The 25,114-nt window shown below is 45.2% G+C and overlaps 1 protein-coding gene across 3 annotated transcripts in view; it reads left to right on the top strand.

Annotated features, from left to right (window-relative positions):
- Window positions 1-23,739, top strand: part of LOC120660181 (protein ACTIVITY OF BC1 COMPLEX KINASE 7, chloroplastic-like) — a 29,498-nt gene extending 5,759 nt beyond the window's left edge. For 2 of the 3 annotated variants that reach the window (XM_039938583.1, XM_039938584.1), the window contains exons 7-19: window positions 4,240-4,333; window positions 5,145-5,199; window positions 11,102-11,193; window positions 11,328-11,426; window positions 20,905-21,075; window positions 21,212-21,268; window positions 21,345-21,428; window positions 21,514-21,598; window positions 22,151-22,212; window positions 22,498-22,572; window positions 22,688-22,792; window positions 22,940-23,093; window positions 23,356-23,739. In XM_039938583.1, coding sequence (XP_039794517.1) covers window positions 4,240-4,333; window positions 5,145-5,199; window positions 11,102-11,193; window positions 11,328-11,426; window positions 20,905-21,075; window positions 21,212-21,268; window positions 21,345-21,428; window positions 21,514-21,598; window positions 22,151-22,212; window positions 22,498-22,572; window positions 22,688-22,792; window positions 22,940-23,093; window positions 23,356-23,429 — 1,207 coding nt within the window. In that variant the 3' untranslated portion in view covers window positions 23,430-23,739. The remainder of the gene's footprint in view (window positions 1-4,239; window positions 4,334-5,144; window positions 5,200-11,101; window positions 11,194-11,327; window positions 11,427-20,904; window positions 21,076-21,211; window positions 21,269-21,344; window positions 21,429-21,513; window positions 21,599-22,150; window positions 22,213-22,497; window positions 22,573-22,687; window positions 22,793-22,939; window positions 23,094-23,355) is intronic. The other variant, XM_039938585.1, reaches the window with a different exon arrangement.
- The last annotated feature ends 1,375 nt before the right edge of the window (window positions 23,740-25,114 follow it).

Genomic DNA, 25,114 nt, shown 5'->3' with positions numbered 1-25,114 from the left:
TCCTCGCCCCTCCGGGGAGATCGATCTTCGCTGAGGGCAGCGCCCTTGTATGATGCGCAAGGATCCATCTGATCCAGCACACCGTCAGAGGGATGTACCTGTACCTGTAACCAATCCATGGTGCCATGGCGGTGACGTTCGTCGCCCTCGTCGGGCACCACATCGCCATGGGGCCTGCCATGCCCTCGTGTTGTTGCTCCCTCTGGCAATGCATCTGGATTCGTGCCCCTTCCGCGCAACAGGCTAGGCGCCCCCTCCTACCAGCGTTGCCGTACCGCTGCCATGAGCGCGAGTGCGTGACTGCGGACGAATATCATGGGTCGCTAGGCCACCACGCCGTTGGGCTATCGGGCGACCATACCGCCAATCGACATCATTACCAGGCCATAGAGCCATGGGGCTCCGCCCCTTCCCCACTCCCGCTTCCTACCAGCGCTGCTGCACTGCTGCCTTGAGCATGAGTGAGTAGCTATGGAGGAAGTACCCGGAGGTTCGTCTTGATGCTGCTGTTTTCTTTTTTGTTCTTGCTGCTACTTTATTTTTTGTTCTGATCAGAGATAGGATTGCATCGCGTCGTTCATCGCCGCATCGTCGTTGACACTCCTGAGGATGAGGTTGTCACTGTGCCTTCCCAGGCTGCAGTGCTAACTCTCGTGATCAAGCCACCCATGCTTTCAGTCCTCGTCACACTGGCTCTTGATTCGAGTCCACGCCTATTGCTGCAAGCTTGCGGACACCACCTGTAGAATAATAGGATGTAGGACGAATAGAATTGGTGTAATTGATGGATGTATTGCATTGATGCCTCGGCCGGTATATATGAGAGTACAAGATTTGGGGGGCAAGGCTCCCCGGGATACATATGGAAGTCTACGATACGTATATCTACAACTACCAAATATACTCTAATACTCCCCCGCAGTCACAGCGGGAGCACCGCAAACGGTGAGACTGGAGAAGAAGCCTAAAGCAGTAGCCAACGGACTAACATACCCCCGCAGTCATAACGTCGGTGTGGTGCGGGTGCTGCAACTGGAGAGAAAACCGGCGAGTAACTCATGTGGATGGTAGTAACTCATGCGGATGGTAGCCTTTTGTGCCGATGTCGAGGTAGCCGATCTGGAAGGCGAGGAGCCATGGTCGAAGATGCCGTGCATAGGATAGCCGTGGTCGACGTAGAGCTGTCGAGGTTGCCGAAGACGAGGTAGCCGCACATGAAGCCGCGGGCGCACGAGGCGGCGCCATGGTGGTGGCGTAATGGAGAAGACGCCGGAGACGAAGATGGCGACGCGTCGAGGCAGTCGTAGAGGGAGCGATGTCGAAGTCGATGCAGTCAGGCCATCAGGCCACACATGCCCGAGTTTGCCTGGCTCGGGAACGCATCGGGGATGATGGGCACGCACCGGTGTTGCCAATACCGGACGTGCAAGGGAGGATGCACAACCAGATGCCGTCGCCGGGGGGACCAGCAGAAAAGGCCTCCATGGCGGTCGCAGGCGCAGAAGAGGGCGAGGTAGAAGATGCCAATGCCTGCTATTGCTGGAGTAGACGAAGTAGTCGGGGACGAGATGGCGACGCTGGCGACGTGGTTGTGCTAGACGAAGCGATGAGGAGAACCCAGATTGTCCAGCACAAGGCCGAATGACCCGGATGACACGGCGGCGGCGCTCGAATGAGACGGCGAAGAACTCGTACAGCTTGACGAAGACCATGCGCGGGGCACGCAGCGACGAGTCAACAATGAGGTCGGGGACGTGGTCGGCGGCGGTGAGGAAGCAACGGTGGAGAAGACCGCGGGGTGACGCCACTACTGCCCGAAGAGTTGACGCAGCGACAACCCTCCGTGTTCGGTGAAAGGCGCGCTCGACGAGAACGGACGTCACGGGCGCCAGGTGGATCACGCACATCGGCTGATCAGACCGAGTAGCATGAGGCAAAACGACGGTGGGCAAGGTCGGTGAAGGCGTCTCGGTCAGTGAAGGCGACGATGAGCCGGCGAAGGTTGACGTGCGTACGAAGCGGCGAGGATGGCAGTGCAGATGGGCGTCCCCTAGGGCACCGTCCGTGGCCCCATGTCGCATGTCGAAGATGAAGAAGAGGCCGGTGAAGTTGACGCGGATGTCAAAGTAGAGGCGCAACATCGACATAGCGGTGGGCGACGTAAAACCGATCTCTGATCGGTAAAACAAAAAAATACAGCAGCAATTTCTCGTGTAGAACTCTTGGGGTGCACTTAGCGCCTCACCCATCTCATCTTTTCTCCTCTCGGCACAACACGCCATCACAGTCATCTTGCATCTTGCGCGAGAGAGAACAGAGGAAGCGGAGGGTGCCAGGAGGAGTCGACGCCGATGCAGCGAATCCCCGCAAGGGAAGGGGCGCAGCCTGACGCGGCCATGGGCTAGGGCCCGACGGGCGGAGCCAGTCCGCCTGCGATGGATCTGGCACGGGTGGAGGATGATGCCTGCGCCCCGGGGCAGATGAGGGCAGCGAGCGGATCCCGCGGGCGGCGGATCCCCGCCAGGAAAGAGCCGCGGGCGGAGGGAGGGAGACTGGCAGGACGGGTCGGAGAAGTGGGGGCGCAGCCGGCCGCGGCCGCTGACGGGGCAGGGCCCGGCGGGCGGAGCCGGTGCGCTGGTGGTGAAGACCCCGGAGTGGATCCAGATCCGTCGGGGCGGATCCCGCCGGCGGCGGAGATGGTCGGGGGCAGAAGCCGGCGCGACGGTCCGCCCGCGACCGGAAGAGGCTGGAGCAGATCCGCCGGAGGAGGTAGGAGCGGCAGAGCTTGACCGCCAGCGGTGGATCCCGCCAGGGGAGGATGGCAGTACTCGGGTGAGTTCTTCACAATCTGTTGCTGCGTGACGACGATGACGGCGGATCAGATCGATCTGCCGCGACACCTAGAAGAACGACAGATCGAGGGATCTGCTGGGAAGAAGTGGAAGGCGTGCCCCCCGGCGGAGATCGACATCTCGCCGGGGGGGGGGGCGCTAGGCGCTAGGGTACCGTCGTGGGGGCTTGCTGGGGGCGAGCCAGAGACGGCCGGCGGCACCTAAAGAACAAAGGCGCCAGGGGTAGCGGAAAAGTTAGGGTTTGTGGCCTAGGAAGGTTTTAAAAAACGCTAGACGCTAGGTGAACGCTAGCCTATGGTTTAGAGTTTTTTGTGATTAAACGTAGATTAAACGTCTTTTGTGATTAAACGACACTGTGATTAAACGCAACGCTAGGCCAAAGTTTAGAGTTTAATCAAGATTAAACGTAGTTTTAAAACGTTTTTTAAAACAGGGCCTAGGATTCTAAACCTAAACTCGTGATACCATGTAAAATAATAGGATGTAGGAAGAATAGAATTGGTGTAATTGATGGATGTATTGCATTGAGGCCTCGGCCGGTATATATGAGAGTACAAGACTTGGGCGGCAAGGCTCCCCGGGATACATATGGAAGTCTACGATACGTATATCTACAACTACCAAATATACTCTAATACTCCCCCGCAGTCACAGCGGGAGCTTCGCAAACGGTGAGACTGGAGAAGAAGCCGAAAGCAGTAGCCAACGGACTAACACCGTCACTGATGTTGTTGAGTCGTGCTCTTTAGCTACACCGTCTACCATCGCCATTCGCGGCTCATCATCCTATTGAACTCGTCAGAAAGAAGCTGCTGATTTTGTGCACTCGTACGCCTTCATTGACGCTTCGGACCTGCGCCCTCCTCCACGACTTTGACCATGTCCACCTCTACCTCGGCTACTTTGGCACTAAGGGGATATCATCTGCATGAGCTACTCCAGTCGAAGCATTCGCATCGGCGTTCCAACTGCTGGGGAATATCTCCATTGTTCTCCAGTTTATCCGTTCGTATTGCTACCTCTACGATTGCGGGGTGATTTTAGAGTATATTAGACAACTCCGGATATTATTAGTTTAGGATTGATTGTAATCCCAAGATAAACTTCCTTATCTCTAGGGAGGCTAATTACTCTCCAAGCCATGTACTCCCATATATTCACCCTAAAGGCTCAATGCAATACATATACATCCCAAACATTCCACAAAATCTGACAATGTGTGTTATATATGAATATGACTCTTGATAATTGTTGACCTATATGGTAAAACATGTATGTTACCAAAATTGAGAATAGATTGAAACATGCCAAGTTATAGGCTTATGTTTCTTTGGACTTTGGTTTTACTATCTAAAAAACTTCATTATCCTGATTTCCTTGATTCCAGAATTTTATATGAAGAAATCGATTACATCAACGAAGGAAAGAATGCGGACAGGTTTCGACGGGATTTCAGAAATGTAAAGTGGGTTCGCGTGCCAGTAAGTTTCCTAGACCTCACAATGCCATTTTAGTTTTTTTTTTCTCGAACGTGCAGGAGGACTGTACATCATTATGTTAACAAGGAAGGTCCAAGAGGACCGACACAAACTGCCACTATGGCAGCGACCAAGACAAACTAATCACCCGCTACAAAAAAACACGACCGAGACACCAACACATTCATGACCATACAACACTCAACCCTGAGGCACCAGCCATACACCAGAGGCTGGCCTCCTCTTTGATATCTTGGAGGATTTTAGGGACACTAGGGGGGTTCTATAAAAAACACAAGCATTACGGTGTCCATTTTAGGGTTTTGATTCAGTCCCCTCCCCCTCCCCCCTCTATTATACTAACCATTCGTAATTCTAGTTACCATTATCAACCAAAGTAAGATTGCTAGAAGAACAGACCAGAATCACCAGATAAAGCATCTAAATTGAATTTTCCATGATGGGGGCAATGCTATGGTTATAGTTCTTTGTCTCCCAAAACAATTAGGGTTACAAAATGTTATATTAGTTCTGGAACTGAGATGGCAAGCCATTAATTTGTGATGATTAGTGGTTGGTCCAAGAATTGAGGGCTATCTATTTACTTACAAAATATCGTAATCCATATTAGTCATGGTGGAACACTATGTACATAGTTAAAGACCAGAGTTATAATCAATGTTTTTTATCCCTTTCTTCTGCTCTAAACATGCTTAAATTTTTAGTCATGGTGGAGCTCTGAAGTGGAACCTTGCATTTTCTTAACCTTAATTTCAATGCCTTACATGATGTGTTATTCTACTATTTTTTTTAGCTTATCATGTGGGACTACACAACTGAAAAGGTGTTAACCCTGGAATATGTTCCTGGTAAGAGCTTACTATTTCTTGTAATAGAAATTAGTATCCGTAATTCAGTATTGTTGCATGAACTGTTATTTGGGTGACCATTTATGAAGTAAATGATCTTAGTTTGGACATATAAATGGTAAATATGAATTGGTTTTCCTTGGATGTGTCATTAAATTAAGCAGGGACAAAAAAATACCAAACGATGAAAAAGAACATGTATAGACACTTTTAATTCAATTTTCCAAGTTTTTATTAAATCTCCATTATTTTTTATGTAAAAAGAATGAGACTAACTTCGACCATTTTTAACTTATTGCATAATTACCAGTTGATTTTGTATATAATATGTTCAGCTGATGAGCTGCAAGCCTGCAATTACTGACTTAATATGTCTATATTGGCAATGTCATGTAAGTCAAAATCAGATTATGTCAATTTCTGTGTTTCCAAATATAAAAAATAAATTGCCTACAGGCCCAAAAGTGTTGCTACTAACTGTTACAAAATATTTAGGATGCTCTTATCCTCTATTTACTCTCTCTTTTACACCCTCCTTAATAGGTGTTTACTACCCCTATTAAGGGTGGTTTATGGCTTTCTTTATTCCCCCTATTGATGGGGCTCATGTATATATACACACAAAGTATCAATGGAAAAGGCTGGCTCTTTGCAACAAAACTTGTCTCATTTCGCTTTGCTCATATTTTAACACGTTATCAGCACCTTGCTCTCCACCTTTTTCTTCAAAGAATAGCTTAGTTCGATAGATCATCGATCTAGGAAAAGCCAATCGATCTACTCAAATCCAATCGAATCAAGGTAAGGACGGCGAAACATCGCATTGCTCCCTACGTCCCTATCTGTTCAATTGCTGGTTACCTCTTTTTCAATTGCTGGTTACCTCTTCTCCAATGAGGATGAGGACCACGCGTCCACGCTCCTTCACTGGCCCGAGCGCCCAGCCCGGCCTCGGATCGGCGACCGGTGGCCAGGTGCCTCAGCGACCCTCATGCGACCACCTTCAAACATAGTGGCTACCTCCGAGTTCAATCACCCAATAAGGTCGATGTCATATGACCACCTTCAAAGTGTGATCAACTCGTACTATTGGCATAAAACACAAAGGTAATGGGATGATATCTACTGCACATACACATATTTGCAAATTATGCTCCCTACTACAAGGTCACCAATTTGGTTTGTGCTTTTGTGTGTTAAATTGCTAATATCAAATTGAGACTATATCTTGGCAATAATCATTGTACATTGTGATGATAGTAGTGATTTTCTATCACCTATCCAATATGAGGTAAACACTATATGTGATTCAAGACTCATCTTGACTTCACAAAATTTTGCATATGCCAATTCAAGACACATCTTGAATATGAAGTTACTTAAGTAACCATTTACTTAAATAAATAGCATATATAGCGCATAATTTGGGGGGCTATTCTGTCGCATACAGAGCCTATGTTTTGGCAAAGATTTCACATCATCTATTCCCACAGGAATAGATCCCAAAACACCTTGAATCCCCAAAAATTTTGCCCTTATGCTATACAATTTACTCTTCGAGTAAATTTATACATGATAAACTCATGTAGGACATGGCTAATATATCCAGCTTAGGATATATCCAACCTCGCATTGGATGGAATTAATTTTTCCTAACATGAGCATTAAGATATCAACGATATCATTAGGGGCATATGGCATAACAACAGTTATTCCTCAACCCCCAACCAAATGCTCAATCCATTCTGGATATTGTCATACTTGCATTTATTTGCATTTTTATGCAACTCCAACACTTGGATTTTTTACAAATCCGTGTATTCAAAGGAGTGAGATCCATCTGCCCTTTGCATGTCCCTCATTGGGATTTCAACAAAGGATGTAATTTTGCCCAAATCATAAATGATTGTTTACTCATTCATTTGTCAAGGATCTTCGATCCATGGCAATTTACAACTTATGGATCCTCATGAATGCAAACATTTTTTTTTCACTTAGCAAAGTGAATGTGTGTGACAAATCTCACATTTTTGAAACAAAAATGTGATGGTACAATCCATGTACACAGAAATGCCAAATCCAACATTTGGCTAAACTATACCTCTAACTCATTGGAGGCAAGCGAGTTCTTTGGATCAATTTAAAGTTGATTTTCACAAGCGAATGCTTACAAAAGTCCTCATATTTCCATTGAATATATTATTAGCCTAATGTCATACTACTGCATGTAGTATGATGTTCATAATATGTACCTCATACATGTTGCGTACAAAATAATTTTCTCTCTTAATCCATTCAAGATTTAGCACATTTGCCATGATCATTGTACAAAAGACGAGAAAATTATTATCAATTCTATTGGTCATAACATCAATGTGAGCCACCAAATTTCTTGAAGAAATTCAAGAACATACATGCGACTCCATTTGCCATCTTATGGACCATAAAGATACTATATAATGCACATTTATGCATCTACAATGTTGTCCTAAAAGTGCGCCTTACTCATAAGGTACCACAAATCTACCAAACTCATTGCTCAAATTCATCAATTTGGAGCAAACGATCCTGGACGCGGGGTCTAATCCATTTACATGGAACTGTTTGGTTTAGGGACTACATCATTAAGTATCTCATGTTCATACACATAATGGCCAAACTGAATCTCTCATCAAGAGAATCAAGTTTGTTGTTTGATGACCCAAAGTAGAATTGCAATTTGCCAACATCAAGTTGGTGACATGCGGATTTACACAACGCATCATAAATCCAAATCCATCAAAACTGCATCATACGGCTCCCCTGTTGCAGTTAGTACGTGGATATTTGGCCAACAACCAAATATTTCCCATCTGCGAATTGGTAACGTTTTGCACATACCAATATCACCACCGCAACATACATCAAAGGGCATTTTTGAGATCGACATGGGGTATCATTATCCGTCATTCAATAATATCTCAGATCTCAAATAGGAGATTCATTCATTGCCCGTATGTTGAACATACCTTTGAGGAAGATTCCAGGCATTAGGGGGAGATACTTACCACACATAAAATGCCATGAATCAAAATGAGAATGTCACTATTGATATTTGATCCTCAAATCCACGTACCAAAGAATCTGAACCAACAGTTCAAAATATTTTATATTTGCAACACATTGCAAATACTCTGTCAAATGCATTTACTTGTCATCAAATTGTCACCATATCCGATTCTCATCTAATGTGCTAGAAAGAGTGGAGATACCTAACAAAACCAAACTCCTGAATCTAAATAAGAGGGGGAGAAGTATGGCCACATAGGGATGCAGCTTTTTGCAAGCATTCTCGGATTAGGGGGAGACAATTATCCAAGACAATACATGCATATCAACCTCATGTTGATAGACAATATATGGATATTTACTATCCAAAGCCTATGAATGTTTAACATCCAAAAGCCCAGCACAACTTGTGCACAATATAGGCGCTGGGTCATTGGAACGCACTAACTCTGTTATTATGGGAAATAACATGAAGTTCAAAAGGGTCAATATTTCCACATGCTAAAATTGGTTCCATTGAATCAATCATCCAAAAGACTACAAAATGTCGACATACTCCACAATATTGCCACGCACCTTATCTGGATCCAGACCACAAGTCCTAGGCAGAGTGTTCCAACACTCATCATATTAGGTCAATCAAAGGTGGCAATTAAGGAGAATTGATCATATTAGGTCAATCAAAGGTGGCAATTAAGGAGAATTGCTTTCACTCAAAGTGAGAAATCTTTACTTTGTTAATGGTTTCTCCTCACAATGCTTTTTCAACGGAAGCACTATGGATTCACAAATCCATAAGGTGATGAAATAGTGAGAGCTTGTAGTATATGGTTTCATGCAGAGACCTAGCATGACATACCCATTGGTATGTGTGGAAATTATGTTCCTATATCAATAATTGGCATATCAAATTTGATTTGGATAGATTTGGATTGTAAGTCCCAATGGACTTTGTATTCTAAATCGAAACATAAATCGCAACATCATTGTGTATAAATCAAGTCACTCATGACTTGAGATAGTCAAATTGCTTGTGGTATAACTGACTAGGTGAGTTCCTTCCACATAAGGGTGTCTCCCATATTGATGATTTCACCTAAGTAACCACAGTAAAATCCCATTGGATTTTATACATCTCCTATGGCACATATTAAAATAGGTAGTCATCATATAAGACGGATTTGAGATGAAATATTTGGGTAAAACCAAATTATGCTTGAGTCCATAACTTAAGCACACACATCAGTCTTCCAATATTCAATTGATATTATATACCAATATCTAAATAATATTGGACAATCATACTACCAACAATATGATCATTCAATCCCTAAATATGGATCAACATCCATTCTGACCCTTGGGATAACGACCTTAGTGCCATCAAAGCGTTCATGTATCTTGCATATCACAACAGGCCTGATATTGTAGATACTTGTTATAGCTTAAAAACAATGCAACTCCTATAACACCGAAAGGTGGGAGTCAAAGTGGATATCCACAGATATCTATATGGCACAAACGATCTTGATTTATTATTATATAAATTAAGATATAATCATGTGAAGTATCAAGATAATGGCTATTTAATCCCCTATAATGCCATATCACATACTGATGTGGTAAAGTTCTCATAGTAGTCATCAAACTTGACTCTAATGGCTACTTCCACTCCTCATTCTAAAGTATTACATGAACATGTATAACTTCATCGAATGGTCACATTTGATTCCGTCGAATCACTAGCCATTACATTTAAGACAATGCAACTTGTGTTGCTAGGATGTCAACAGGTTACATAAGAGCAATATCACTATATTGCCTTCTAGAAATGTTTATTCCCACAAAAGTGAGGAGATAAACACCTTGCAAGATGAATCAAGTGATAACTTCATGAGATTTGTTCACAAAGTTCCAACTAATTTCCACATTTCACAATATGTTGTTGAGATTGGTATGCGATGACTTTGAGAGTTGCAAGGTTCAGGGGGAGACTCCTCTTGAAACTATAACCTGTTCAAAACATCATATTGCACTCTTTTCCTCTATGAGTTTTTCCTCACATAGGTTTCTCATAGAAGGTTTTTAATGAGGCAATATCAATACAAATTATATGTCATATCTCTTATTTTTTCCCACTCGGGTTTTTATATTGAGGTATCTCAGACATAATACATGTCATATCTTCTGTTTTCCCCACAGGAGTTTTTGAGAAGGTATCAAAGACATATATTACAGTAATGATCCTCATATCATATTTATTGTTCTCTAAACTTGGTTATGGGTTTTTCCCCGTATAAGTTTACAATGAGACAATCATCAACATATGCCATATCATTTTTCTCCTTACTTTCCCACTGGGTTCTGAGGAGTTTTTAATGGCATATCTACACATATTTCTTCCTTTTTTTCCCTATAGGGTTTTTGGAGGATTCAAGATAAATATTGATCTAAAAGAAGGATTCGATCAAGGGGGAGTGTTACAAAATATTTAGGATGCTCTCATCCTCTATTTACTCTCTCTTTTACACCCTCCTTAATAGGTGTTTACTACCCCTATTAAGGGTGGTTTATGGCTTTCTTTATTCCCCCTATTGATGGGGCTCATGTATATATACACACACAAAGGATCAATGGAAAAGGCTGGCTCTTTGCAATAAAACTTGTCTCATTTCGCTTTGCTCATATTTTAACACTTTGTTTATTCTAGGCGCCTTTTCACTTAGAACATACGATGAAGGTCTGATATGGACCGTTAAAGCATGTTTATCCTTTCAGTTGTAACTTGGGAGTATATGCTGTCAGTCTGTTATAACAACCCTTACACTGAAACTTCCTTTTATTTTCTGTACAGGTATCAAAATTAACAATTTGGGTGTGCTTGATAGCCGGGGCTATAGTCGCTCACTGATTGCATCGTGTGCAATAGAATCTTACTTAATTCAGGTTGATATTTTGCCTAGTTGTGCTTCTTGTATTTCATTCTAACTCAATTTTGTTGTTTGAGGTTTAGACTTCTCTTATGAAACACTCATAGAATTACAATTGGAAGCATGGTTTGCTAATTGGGAACATCTCAGGTGCAAACCAACATCTTCGTGCAAACTTCAATTCGGGCCACCGGATCAACATCCAAGGCTAGTTTGGCGGGTCCCCATTCCAGGCTAGTTTGGCGCCCGGTACCCACCGTGTCCTCGCCGGGTGTTGTTCTAGCGGCCCCTGCTTCCTCAGTACCTGGGCAGCTTGCATCGATGGCTTTCAATGGACGGCTCTGGCTCTGGGCATCGTCGGTGACGCACCTGCAGGCGGCGCAGCAATCATGGCCTCCCACCCTCGACGCCGCTTCTCGACGCCGCTTCCTTCCCCTACGGACTCCGGTGACTCAAAGTCTTACACCTCCATGGAGGAGGATTGTCGGAGGCCATACTGCCACTGGTGACCGGTTTCCACTGCCGCGTCGCGTGATCAGCCGGTTGGTGGTCATCGCTCAGAGGGAGGAACGTTTGGCTGGGCGTGCACTCAGCCTCTCGGTGATTGCTGACAATCCAGGAAGCCTCTCGGAGTCCATCCTACCTGCTATTGCTCAACGGTTCGAGATCGAGGAATCCTTGCTGTCAATCCACAATCTTGGACCAGCCAGCTTCCTCTTGATCTCACCGGATGACATCACAGCTACTAGAATTCTCAATGATGGCAGGCCCTTGTCCATCCCTCCTGGTCGCCTCCATGCCATGCGTTGGTCGTGTTTCTTCAGTTCGTCGGCTGCTCTCTTCTCTTCGGCAGTGGAAGTGGAAATTCGTGGCATACCGACGCATGCCTTGGATCTTGAGACGGCCTCACAGCTGCTGAGCGATTGCTGTGTTCCCTGTGTAGTCCACCTAGATACGGCCATTTAGTGGGAGGTGTTCCGAGTTGCGGCTTGGTGTTCCTGGCCGAATAGCATTCCTTCAGCGGTCGAGCTCGTAATCCCTGAAGCTAAGGTGGCTGGGGAGCTCGACGAACAGGCACAACACTCTCTCTGTTACCCGGTGCGGGGATCGCTGTGAGGAATCTCGGCACCCAATCCGCTGTGGAGGCACCTCCGCCCCCTCCTCCTGTTGATGCTTGTTAAGGGTATAAATGTCAATGTACCTAGTCTAGGGTTTGGGGGTCTCCCTTCTTGTACTATATATAGCCCAAAAGGCCTCTTCCTCAATACACAGATAGCATTTCTTCCTAATCGTAATATGGTAACAGAGCTCTAGGTTGAGATCCGTGCGCCACCCTTCATCGTCGTCGCTGCGCTGCCCCTGGGAGCTTTGTCTTGCTCATGGGGGCGGCATCTCCAAGCCCCAAACCCATTCTCTTTTGTAGATCGAGTCGCAGCAGCAGAGAGCAGAGAGCAGCAGTAGTACCTATTTTTTTCCCCCTTCTGGTGCCTCGTCTTGGCCGTCGCGGTCCTTCGTCCGCCGGCCGCCTCAGATCCGCCCGTCGAGGATCCATCGTCGCTCCGCCGGCCTCCTCTCCCGCCGCCCGTCGTCGCGGCCGTCCTCGTCCTCGACCACGCCAGATCCGCGGCGGGAGCGGCTTGCTGCCGCCCAACATCGTCGATTCGCGGCCGTCCGTCATGGATCCGCCCATCGCGGGTCCACCGGCCGTCTATCGTCGTCGCCGTTGCAGCTCTCCATCCGCGGCCTGTCGCTGCCGTTGTTTGCTACTACCCGCCGCCGCCCGTCGTCGTCCATTTGCGGCGGCCCGCCGTCACGTCGCTGCCCCTCCTGTACCCGCCGTCCCTATGCGCCGCCGGCGCGGCCTCTGCCCGCCCCTGTTCGTCGCCTCTCCTCTGCTTTGCTGCTGTTCTGCAGCAAGGCACTGGGGGGCGGTGCTCTGCTCTGCCGATTGCTCCGTGCAGGTTGTCGCGCCCCTGTCCGCGCCGTCCACTCGTACGCCGCGCGGCCGCTCGTTGCCGGCCGCCGTCGTGGCCACCTCCCTCGCCTGCCGCTGTGGCTCCTCCGCGTCGACTCCAACTCGAGCCGCGCCGTCATCACGTGTTCTGCCCGTCAGGTCAAGGCATGCTCGTGCTTTTCTGGAGAGGAGCTGCAGCTCACGTATCCTTTTGGGCTACTGCGGTCCTGCTTTTGGGCCACAAATTGCTTCTTTTGGGCCTATCTAGAGTGCATCTTGAGCTCCTGCACGCAATTGCTGATCTCTTTAGCCTGTGGCTGCTATCTGCTGCTGTCTTGAGTCCATTAGTTGAATGTCCAGTTCCGCTGCGTCCATCCAAGTCTGCTGCTAGTGTGTCTTTTGCTTTTGCTGCTATCTGCCTGCTACTGCTGCCTGCTAGTGTCAACTATATCAAGTCATTTTCATTTGTCTCATCTTCTAGCAGTATCAATCCAAGTCCACGTATATTTCTCCAGTTTGTCAAAGCCGTGCGAGTCCACTAATTCATTGTCAGATCAGTCAATCTTCTTTTTATGGTTAGCTGAGTCCCATCGATTTAGCTAATCTCATCATCATCATTGTGGTGCGACAATGCCCTCTTGGTCCCTTTCGGAGCCGTTTTGCTCCACGTCATGATCAATGGCCGTCTATTTGTCGTCATCGCCTTCCTGTCTCACCACTTGCCGTTTTGCAGTGGTGCTTTCTTTCTTTGGCTGGTTTGACACATCTCACTATTCTTGTCGTGTTTAAAGTCTCCAAAGCAAGATTCATGTTTGAAGAGTCGACGTACTAGTTTGTGAAGACTTGAGGTATTCGCTGAAGTATGGTTGTGAAGGCGATACCCTCTTGTGGAGGAGATCCTTTTCTACATCGACATGTTCAAGAGTTGCACGCTTCGACATCTTTGATTTTCGGACTTTGGATGTATCATTTTCTTTTTGTTGAGTCTAGTGCTTAGTATCAACTCTCCAAATGCAACGTCATTGCATTCACATTGCATTTGAGGGGGGTGTTAAGGGTATAAATGTCAATGTACCTAGTCTAGGGTTTGGGGTCTCCCTTCTTGTACTATATATAGCCCAAAGGGCCTCTTCCTCAATACACAGATAGCATTTCTTCCTAATCGTAACAATGCTGACCGACGATGTCGCCGGCGGTGGGTTCGGCGCTCTCCGGCTACTACACCAACTCCGGCGGCGAGTAGCGACCCGGGCCATCCCGCCCTGGCCCGCCACGCCTAGGTCCACTCGTAGCTGGGGGCCTCGGCCGGCGGTGGTGGCTCCTGCGACCGAGGCGCCGCTTCGCCTTCTAGTCCGCGCATTGATGTCCCTCAGGCGACACCATGCGGGAGCAACGTGGCGGTCGAGAAGGCTGCAGCAATCCTCGACGCCTCGGGTCTTTCACGCTCGTTGATGGCGACGACCCGGGTCCATCCCGCCCTCTCGAAACCCCCCATGCACCTGCCCGTGGGGTGCATGGACTCGCCTCCAGTGCCTTAGACCACCGTTGACGGCGCTCCTTTGGCTCCTACAACCACCTGGGTGTGCACGAATGCTCCTGATGCTGTGGCGTCCACGTCCACAGCTGCTGCATCTTCTCTGGAGGACACGACGACGGATGACACATTCCTCTTTCGCGCTGGCCCGGGTGCTGTTGGCTGCTGACAACAGACCTCTGGTGATTTCGACCACCGTTGATGGCATTCCTCTGGTGCAAGTGCTTGCCATGGATGGAGCTGATGCACCAATGGCAACCATGATGCTTGATGCTGATCCATCAGCTAGGGCGGGCGGGCCTTCGGTGCACACAACCACCGTTGATGGCACTCCCTGGCCCCCTGCGCTCTCCCTGGATGATGATGCTGCACCAGCCGGGACCTTGGCGGCGTCAGTTCTCTCGGCTAATGTGGCGGAGCCGGCAAGTCTTCCACCGCCTGCTCAGTTCGACCTGGACACCCCTCCGGCGCCTGGGGCTAGGCGATCTCCTTCTTGAGCTCTGACACTTCTACCTCGACTGCAACACCAGCCGCCTCTACACCGACGGATTTGGTGGGGATAATCATGCCTCCGTTGCTCTCGGCCACTGTGGATCGCACCTCTCTAGCCTTAGCAACCTTCGTGGCGTGCCCAGCTTCTCCGGATGTGGTTGTATCTTTGGCGGCTGCACCTTCCCCGGCGGGCGCAGATGGCGCTTCCCGCATGACCACGTCAGCCAAGTCTCTGCACCCATCACCCCTGGTGCAACCTTTCACTAAAACTTATACTTGGCGCTCGGTGCAGCAAACACCCTCCACTGAGTTAGTAGGGAGTCTACTCCCATTCCCAGTTGCTGCCGGGCAGCTCTCCTGCAAGGCATGCCTGTCCGTCCTCACATTCGGCTCGGCGAGCATGTTCCATGACAAAAGTTTCTAAGGTGACATGTAGAATCCTTCCTACTCCGCGTGCTAGCCGTCTGAAGGCCAGGGCCTGCCCAGCTGCCCCCCCATGACGTAGTCGTGGTATTGCTGGTTTTGAACCAGAAACCCCTGGAGGTGGGGTGCCAAGCAGATCGAAGAAAAAAGTAATGAGGGCGCTGAACATCATTGGGCCTACGGAGGGGATTGACCAGAAAAGTTCCGAGGAATATAGCAAGATGTTCACCACCACTTCTTCGTTCCAGTCTGATATTCATGTTAAAGCATTGGCTGCTCTCTTTGGATGGGCAACGCTGGAAGATTCGGAGGAGATGGCTGGTTAGCCACTTTATTTTTCCAACCAGTGTGGTCGCAGTTTAAGTCTGGTCTAAGAATGAATCCTTCTAAGATCCTCTGTTGGAATGTTCGTGGGTTGAATTCGACATCGCGTCAAGATTCGGTACACACCCTCGTTAATTCATGTGTGGTCGATGTTGTTTGTTTGCAAGAAACAAAAATGTCACAGCTTTCCCGTGGCTCCTTGCTTTCTATACTTGGGTCGGATTTCTCTTTCTAGGAGTGCCCCTTTCACCTATTAAGTTGACAAAGAATCAGATCCAGCCACTAATTGACAAATTAGCTGATCGCCTAGCAAGTTGGAAGTCTGATCTGCTCACTAAGGCTGGAAGAAAAATCCTGGTACAGTCGGTACTCACCTCCATGACAATCTATTTACTTATGGCTTTAAACCTTCCTCCATGGGCGTTGAAGGCAATTGATAAATGCAGAAGAGGGTTTTTGTGGAAGGGTCGAAAAGACGTTAGAGGTGGGCATTGTCTCATCGCTTGGCCCAAAGTGACAAGGTCAATTAAACTCGGTGGTCTCAGCATTTCAAATCTGCAGCAACTCAGTTGGGCCCTCAATTTGCGCTGGCTTTGGTTGCAGAAAACGGAACCTGATAAGATTTGGAATTTCTTCCCTGTCCATGCTCCAAAGCAGGTCAGGGCATTCTTCTCAGTGGCCATTGTTTCTGAGGTAGGAAATGGAAAAAAAATACTTGCTTTTGGTCAGATTGATGGCTGCATGGGCAAAGGTTGGATCAGCTGGTCCCTCATCTTTTTTCTGCAATAGCCCCGAGAGCTCGGAAATGATCGGTGTTTGATTCCTTAACTGATGCACGATGGATCACCGATATAAAAGGGGCACTCACACTAGAAGTCCTAGCAGAATACCTTGAGTTATGGGAGGTCCTCTCTAATTTTTCCTTGCAAACAGAAGTGGAAGATGTGCATGTGTGGCAGTTTTCTACTACAAGTCAGTACACTACTAAATCAGCTTATGAAGCTCTCTCCATTGGACCTACTGGTTTTGGCCCTTGGAAACTGATATGGAAGAGCTGGGCACCAGGCAAGTGCAAATTCTTTTTATGGACGGCTGCTCTTAACAGAATTTGGACAGCAGATCGCCTGGCCAGAAAGGGTCTCCCCCACCCGGCAGCCTGCCCTCTTTGTGATCAGTGTTAGAGTATATTTGGTAGGTTAGGATATGTCATCCCGGACTACCATATGTATCGGGGAGGTGTCTTGCCCAAGTCTCTGTATTCTATATATACCGCCCAAGGGGCTCAATGCAATATATCGACCACATTATACGCATCCTACTTTCCTACATGGTACCAGAGGGTCACGGTCCTGTGACCTAACTAGGCTTCCGCTACTGCCGCCGCTGCGCCGCCCTCGAGATTGATCTCCGCCGGGGGCAGCGCCCTCGTAGGATACCCGGCAGATCCCTCTGATCCGTCGTTCCTGTTGTCGTCCAGCATAGCAAGGGGACCTACCTCGCCGCCAGGATTCGTCGTCGCCGCCGCCGCAAGATCGGGGGCGTCCGACGGTCGCGCACCGCCCTTCTCCCGCCAGACCAGCCACGTCGCCTGCGGCCGCGGATGGACCCGCCAGGGTGGCGGCTCGACTCCGATGCCTTCATCATCGTCACTGGGCTCTGGTGGCGCACCTGCCTAGTACCCATGGTCCTCCTACTGACTTTTTTCTTTTCCGATCTAAGATCGGTTTGCGTCGCCCTCCCATTCGTCGTCGATCTTTGCCGACACCCCCGAAGGACGAGGTTGTTGCTACGCCCTTCCAGGTTGCAGCAACGATGCTCGTGATCAAGCCATTACCGCTGGTGTCGCCGCCTTCCAGCGGCGGCTCCAGCACCGACTCGCGGCCCCTCGGCACCACTGGTCGACCACCCGACGCCCTCGGCTGACCACTCGGCGCTTCCGTTCGGCCCCTCGGCGCCCCCCGGCGCTGTCGCTTGGTGACTCAGCACCACCTGCAATACTTGGTGCCTCTGTTCGGCCACTCGGTGCCACCCGGCACTGCCGCTCGGTGACTCAGTGCCACCTGTAGCTACCCGACGCCTCTGACTAGCCAATTGGCGCCTCCGACCACCGGTCGGCGACTCAGCGCCACTCGCGGTCACTCGCCTCTCCGGTCAACCACTCGGCATCTTCGTTCGACTACTCGGCACCACCCGGGCTGCCACGCCCTCCTCCACGTCTTCGACCACGTCCATCTCGACCTCGGCTACTTCGGCACTAAGGGGCTATCATCTGCATGAGCTATTCCAGTCGAAGCATTCGCACCGGCGTTCCGACTGCGGGGGGATATCTCCATTGTTCTCCAGTCTGTCCGTTCGTATTGCTACCGCTACGATTGCGGGGGGATGTTAGAGTATATTTGGTAGGTTAGGATATGCAATCCCGAACTGCCATATGTATCGCGGAGGTGGTTGCCCCGCAAGTCTCTGTACTCTATATATACCGCCCAAGGGGCTCAATGTAATACGTCGACCACATTATACGCATCCTACTTTCTTACAATTAGGTTGAGGAAACTGCTGACCACCTGTTGGTGCATGTGTTTTCTCCCGTCAAGTTTGGTTCGCTGTTTTGCAAATGTTCAACCTGCAAACCTTGGCTCCACAGAATGATCTTTCATTCTTTGAGTGGTGGATGGCTGCTGGTTCTAGAGTAGATGGTCTGGTTAAGAAAGGTTTGGACTCCATAGTTATTTTGGGAGCATGGACCATCTAGAAGCACCTGATGTCTCTTGTGTTATTTTGGTTATCAAGGAAGAACTGCACCAATGGTCCTTTTCCGGGCTCGAGGAGTGTCACACCTCCTCGCCCTTGGACCTCAGGTGGCCTAAGTTCTAGTTTTTAGCTCTTTTTGCTCAGGTCTCACCTTTTTCTAGGGTTTATGTAATAGCGTTCAGGGATCATTTGTATGGGTTTGGTACAGGCCCTAAACTGTACCACTTGGGGTTCTTCTTACCCCTTTCTTTTTTAGGAATTTATCTGGTGGAAACCACAACTTTTATGAAAACCCGTGTAAACCACGGCAAAAAAGTTGTCTAAATTCACCAAAAAAATCACACATATAGATGTGCAACTCTCCTATGCTTTCGAGACAAAAAAAAAATCTGTCACTGTGGGCCAGTCAGAATAAGGAAAAAGTCTACATAACCCCCTCACCTTTGGAGGGTTGTCTACTTCACCCCTTCACCTTCAAAACCGGTTATTTAACCCCATCACCTTTGCAAAACCGGACAAATAACCCCCCAAGTGGTTTTGGACGGTGGTTTGCTACAGTAACGCAGTTTTATCTTTTTCTTTTATTATTTATTTTCGCTGAATCTTTGAAAAATCATAGTAAATTGTAGAAAAATAGAAAAATAGAAAATCCAATTTTGTTGGACTCCACATGAGTAGATCTACACAATGAACATATAATATGGTATTCTTTAGTATAAATTTTTTACCATAGATTTAGATATATGCTTTTCTATAATTAAATGAAATAATTCATATCTGCAGCTTCTATGGTCCAATTGTAGTGAAATTTTTACGGTTGGCAAACTATTGTATACTTTAACTAAAGTAAAAATTTCATACTCATTTGATAACGTATAACTTAGTTATAGATTTATTTCAGTTTATGCTTGTTAAATCTATGCTTTATCTATAACTAAGTTATACATGATCCAATGAGTATGAAATTTTTACTGTAGTTCAAGCATACAATAATTTGCAAACCGTAAAAATTTCATTACAATTGGACCATAGAAGCTGCAGATATGAATTATTTCATTTAATTATAGAAAATCATAAATCTAAATCTATGGTAAAAATTTTATACGATAGAATACCATATTATATATTCATTGTGTAGATCTACTCATGTGGAGTCCAACAAAATTGGATTTTCCATTTTTCGATTTTTCTACGATTTATTATGATTTTTTAAAGATTCAGCGAAAATAAATAATAAAAGAAAAAGATAAAACCACGTTACTGTAGCAACCCACCATCCAAAACCACTTGGGGGGGGTTATTTGTCCGGTTTTGCAAAGGTGAGGGGGTTAAATAACCGGTTTTGAAGGTGAAGGGGTGAAGTAGACAACCCTCCAAAGGTGAGGGGGTTATGTAGACTTTTTCCTCAGAATAATTGTTCAATGTTGGACTTGTTTTAAATTGTAGAAATTACTATCTAAGTTCTAACGATTCTGTAGTCTGTGATGTTAATTGTTTTCAACAGTCTAAAGTTTCCTCTAAGTTATGTTTTTTTCTGCAAAAAAAAATATTTTTTTATTTGATTTGAAAAAAGTCATTTTCTTGCTAGGTCATCTGTAACATGCTTGGACCTCCATGCCTTTAATGTTGTGTCACGTGCCCTTCACACTGTTAATTTTTTCCCCTCTTGAACACATAGAAGAGCTGCATATCTTTGTATTAAAGAAGAAGAAGAAGAAGAAGAAGAAGAAGAAGAAGAAAAAAAGGGTAGTGTTGGAATATAAGTGAATTGCCCACCTCTCCCCATCAGCTTAAGCTTTTGGGTTGAACTGGTCGGTGCATGCAACTCAATATGGTATCAAAGCCAGAGGTCTCGAGTTCGAATCCTGGTTAGCGCAATTAAATAAAATAATTGTTGCTCGCTCCTATTCCACGTCTGAGGCCTGAGGGAGCCTCCACGTGAGGGGGAGTGTTGGAATATAAGTGAATTGCCCACCTCTCTCCATCAGCTTAAGCTTTTGAATTGAACTGGTCGGTGCATGCAACTCAATAGGTAGAAACCCTTAGTTACACACACCCAAACCCACACCATTAGTTTTGGATTTAACATCTCAATATAACATACTTGTCAAGATACATTTATATATTTTCTAAAATTCTCCGGTTGTGTTGAATATCGATGTCAAGTTAGTTTATGATTCGTAATTTAATATTCTAATGTGACATGCGATGCTTTTGACCTAACATTGTTCTTACTGGGTTCAAACCAGATATTGAAGACTGGATTCTTCCATGCTGATCCTCATCCTGGAAACCTTGCTGTAGATAATGACGGTTCTTTAATATATTATGATTTTGGAATGATGGGTGAAATAAAATCATTCACTCGAGAGAGATTGCTATCCCTGTTCTATTCTGTGTATGAGAAGGACGCAAACAAGGTATCTTAATCTTTATGAACATGCTTTAGTAATATTTATTTTAAACTTAGCATTTGTACCTTGGATGCTATTCTTGAAATTAAGATTTTCAACCCTCCACACATTGTATTGTGTCTTCATGATCTCTTTTTTGCAGGTTATGAAAGCTCTAATTGACCTGGGAGCTCTACAGCCAACAGGAGATCTCTCACCGGTTTGTATTTTAATGGGTAGGAATGTCACTGAAGTTTCAAATACTATATAAATATTCTGCACTTTTGGTTTTGTAGGTTAGGAGGTCCATTCAATTTTTCTTGGACAATCTGTTGAGCCAGGCACCAGATCAGCAACAGACACTGGCTGCAATTGGAGAGGTTGCACATACACTTCTTCTATAATTAACTTATATTTAATAACCAATATAAGTAACAGTTTTGTTGCTTCATTTTATTTTTCTAGGACTTATTTGCGATAGCACAAGATCAGCCTTTCCGGTTTCCATCCACATTTACATTTGTCATAAGGGCATTCTCTACTCTTGAAGGTTTTCCATCTTGGCACCTTGAAATTATTTTAGTACTCTTTCACGCATTGCTATGTTTGTCATCACTTATTGTGAATGCGGTGGCATTATGTTTTGCTAGAAATAATCATGAAGATAACAGTCATCATAGACTTTCTGGTTTTGCTAATTGTTTGTTTCGATTCTGAAGTATTTACAAATGAAAAACTCCTAGCATATATAGAAAAAAGAAATACTTGTTCATTGATGAAATTTTAAGCTGCGAATCAGATTTTATCTCATGATCACATAATGGCTGATCAACATGGGAACAAAGGCATTAATTTTTCTAGTAATAAATCTTACATAATAGCTAAGAAAACAATAGCATGTTCTGGCCAGTTTATCTTAGGTGTTTGCCTATATCTGAATATATCATAGATGCTAGTCAAAACGTCTTAATTTAAATTCTCGGAAATACATGTCTGTGTCTAGGAATTTAAATTCTACACAATTTTCTTTTCCAATTATTCATTTATTCTCTGTCATCAGTTACAACCGAAAATATGTGCTAATGACTATATTATTTGACAGGGATTGGATATATATTAGATCCAGATTTTTCCTTTGTCAAAGTTGCAGCGCCATATGCACAGGTTACTCTCCTATTATAACCCTCAGTTCGTTTTAAGTACACATGTTTTCTCACTCTTACTTTCCCATCCAATGTGTTCTCTTTTGTCTTGCTGTCTTATATCTTTCTAAAAGGGGTAGGTACAGCTTAAAAATTATTCATATGTTAATAATCCCTTTTAGAATGCTTGGTGTGCACTTCACTTTTGTTATTTCAGCTAATATAATTTTTATTCCCTTCAGTTTCATAGAAGCAGAGGCTGTCTTTTGAAATTTTGTCTAATTCTGATCGAATATTTGACCCTCAGGAACTGTTAGACTTGAAACAGAGACAACGGGGTGGACCTGAATTAGTGCAGGAGATAAGAAAGCAAGCAAATGATGTAAGCGTACAGATCTGCTGGTGCACGTTTGTTAGTTTTTTACATTCCTTCATCTAATGGTACATTGTCCAGCACACTAAACATTACCACTGATGGTCATCTCTATATATGACAGGCTCGTGATTCTACAATATCAATGCCATACAGAATACAGAGAATTGAAGATTTTGTAGGACAACTCGAGTCAGGTGATCTGAAACTCAGGGTCAGAGTACTGGAGGTATGCTAATGACTAGTATCAATATCTTGCATGTTCTCAAAGTTCTGTGTGATACATTGCAAGAAAATATTCATTTTCTTGTTCTTTGGCCAGAATCTGGACAGCACTTAAAACTAGTATACATTTTTTTTCCTTTGGCATTTGCAGTCTGAACGAGCTGCTCGGAAAGCTACTGTGCTTCAGATGGCCACCATGTATACAGCCTTGGGTGGTACTCTCTTGAATGTTGGGGTCACATTGAACAGTCAAGGGAACAGTCAAGGGAACCAAATAATTGCAAACGGTTCTTTCATTGCTGCAGGTAGGTTTCCTTTCCTGTGTCGTAAAATAAATTATGTACTCAACAGCATTATTTGCTCACCTTTCATATCTTACTGCTCCTTATGTCTTCTAATCTAACCATATAGTAGTAGTTACATAGGCTGTTGAAACTTACTGATCTTTAAGCATACCATTTAATAGAATCAATCTAAATCTAAGCTATCTGTGGCAACTGGTTCTCTAAGAGAACAATAAGCATCATGCTCTTTCTGATTGGTCTGATCCAAACTAAAAATGTGCAGGCATATTTTTAGCATTGCTGATCAGATCTATGCAAAGAGTGAAGAAACTTGACAAATTCGAGACAATGATATGATCATCTTGCAAAGATGTGCAACCGCAGAAGTTCCTGTCCCCGAAAAGGCATGGCATGACAGACTAGAGTATCTTTGTAGAGTTACATGGGAAATGCGCGCCCCCTCAGGGTCATAGTATATATGAAGTGCATATAGGAAATTTATACTCTCTCTCGGAAACAACCGAGCTTTCACATGCTCTTGTAAATCTGTACAAACTGTATCATTATTTAGCCGCTAAGGCTACACACCGACCAGTCAATAAAGCAAGGAATTCAAGATAATTGTAATTTTTTTACATTAAAAATATTCTAGAATATTCGATGTGAACCCCTCTGGAAATTAAGAAAAAATATGGTGCCGCTATGGAGATACGATGGTACAAAGTGTTTTTCTTTTAGAAACAATGCCATCCAGATGGGCACTTCTAAGGTTTTTTGGTAGATAGGATTTGCTTGAAACTACGATAAAAATGCGGGAAATTCAGTATTGTTTGCCACTCCACCGCGAGGTAATAGAAACCAGATGGGTTTTTGCTCTACAAGAACATTTAGCGTGCTTTGCGTGCCCTATCATATCATGAACAATATAAATGAATATGTTAATATTCCAGATTGACAGTAGATTTTTTATTATCCCGAACTAGAGACTGACATTTGGTGAGGCGTACTCAACTCCCCGATGGATTGCATTATAATATAGTTGTCCCCTTTGATCGGTATAATCTTCCCTTGCCATTGGTGATCAGGTAATAACAAAAGAAAACCATATTCGAAGAAAATCCTGGGCCTTGTTTATTGAAGGTCGATGATGCAATCAAGACTGATCCAATCGCCGAGAGTTGAACTCTTTTTGAAGTTAATGACCTTCGATCACACTTTCTTTAGTCGATTCAGAATTTTGTCATAGAGTTTCCAGCGAATTGAATTCAGTCGAACGCTACCCTGTTCTCACTTAGAAAAGAGAAAACAGAATTGTTGTCCTGATCGGACGTTGGATATTAACCTTAGAAATTTTTCCCTAATATTAATAAATCTTTAACATGTGTCTTCCCGACAACGGTGCCAAAATGTTTGTTGGTATTTATTAACATCAACTATAGAAACATAATTAAAATACATGTCCTAGTAACGGCACCAAGAAATGCTAAACAAATCTTAGCATAGTTACTAAGGAGCAAGAGTATTTTGAATCACAAACTATTCCACAAGCGTACAGAATATACCGGTGTAGCATTTTACCTAGTGAGTATACCGAGGTGTCATTTATATTTTTGCAGGGAAGGCGGCGGTGTAAAGATATTATTAAGCTAGGGAGAATTACTACAGAGTTAAAGACCAAGCCTTATCAGGGGTAAGTAATAATGATAGCAGTGGTAATGGGAGATAGAAAGAGCTTAACAGATAAACATTCATGGGTAGCAGATAACGGGAAGCAAGACAAGGAAACTAGTGACATTTCATCATCATTAGCAAGCATGAAACATATAGAGCTATTTATCCAGATCATTGTCAATAGGGACTAAAGATTCCAAGCACAACGGGGAGAGCCAAGCATGTTAGACAGATATGACTGTCTGGACATCGAGGTCATTTATGCACCTCCTACCCTCCTAACCTAACGTGGAGGATTACGATGGCGCTAACGGGGCTGTCACCACCCGCAGCTACCTCTACAAACCGTTGAAAAAGATGACATTCAAACA

The sequence above is a fragment of the Panicum virgatum genome, chromosome 2N, assembly GCF_016808335.1.
Source record: "Panicum virgatum strain AP13 chromosome 2N, P.virgatum_v5, whole genome shotgun sequence".
Taxonomy (NCBI): domain Eukaryota; kingdom Viridiplantae; phylum Streptophyta; class Magnoliopsida; order Poales; family Poaceae; genus Panicum; species Panicum virgatum.
Note: the sequence above shows the minus strand (reverse complement) of the source record. Positions and strands in the feature narration are given on the sequence as shown.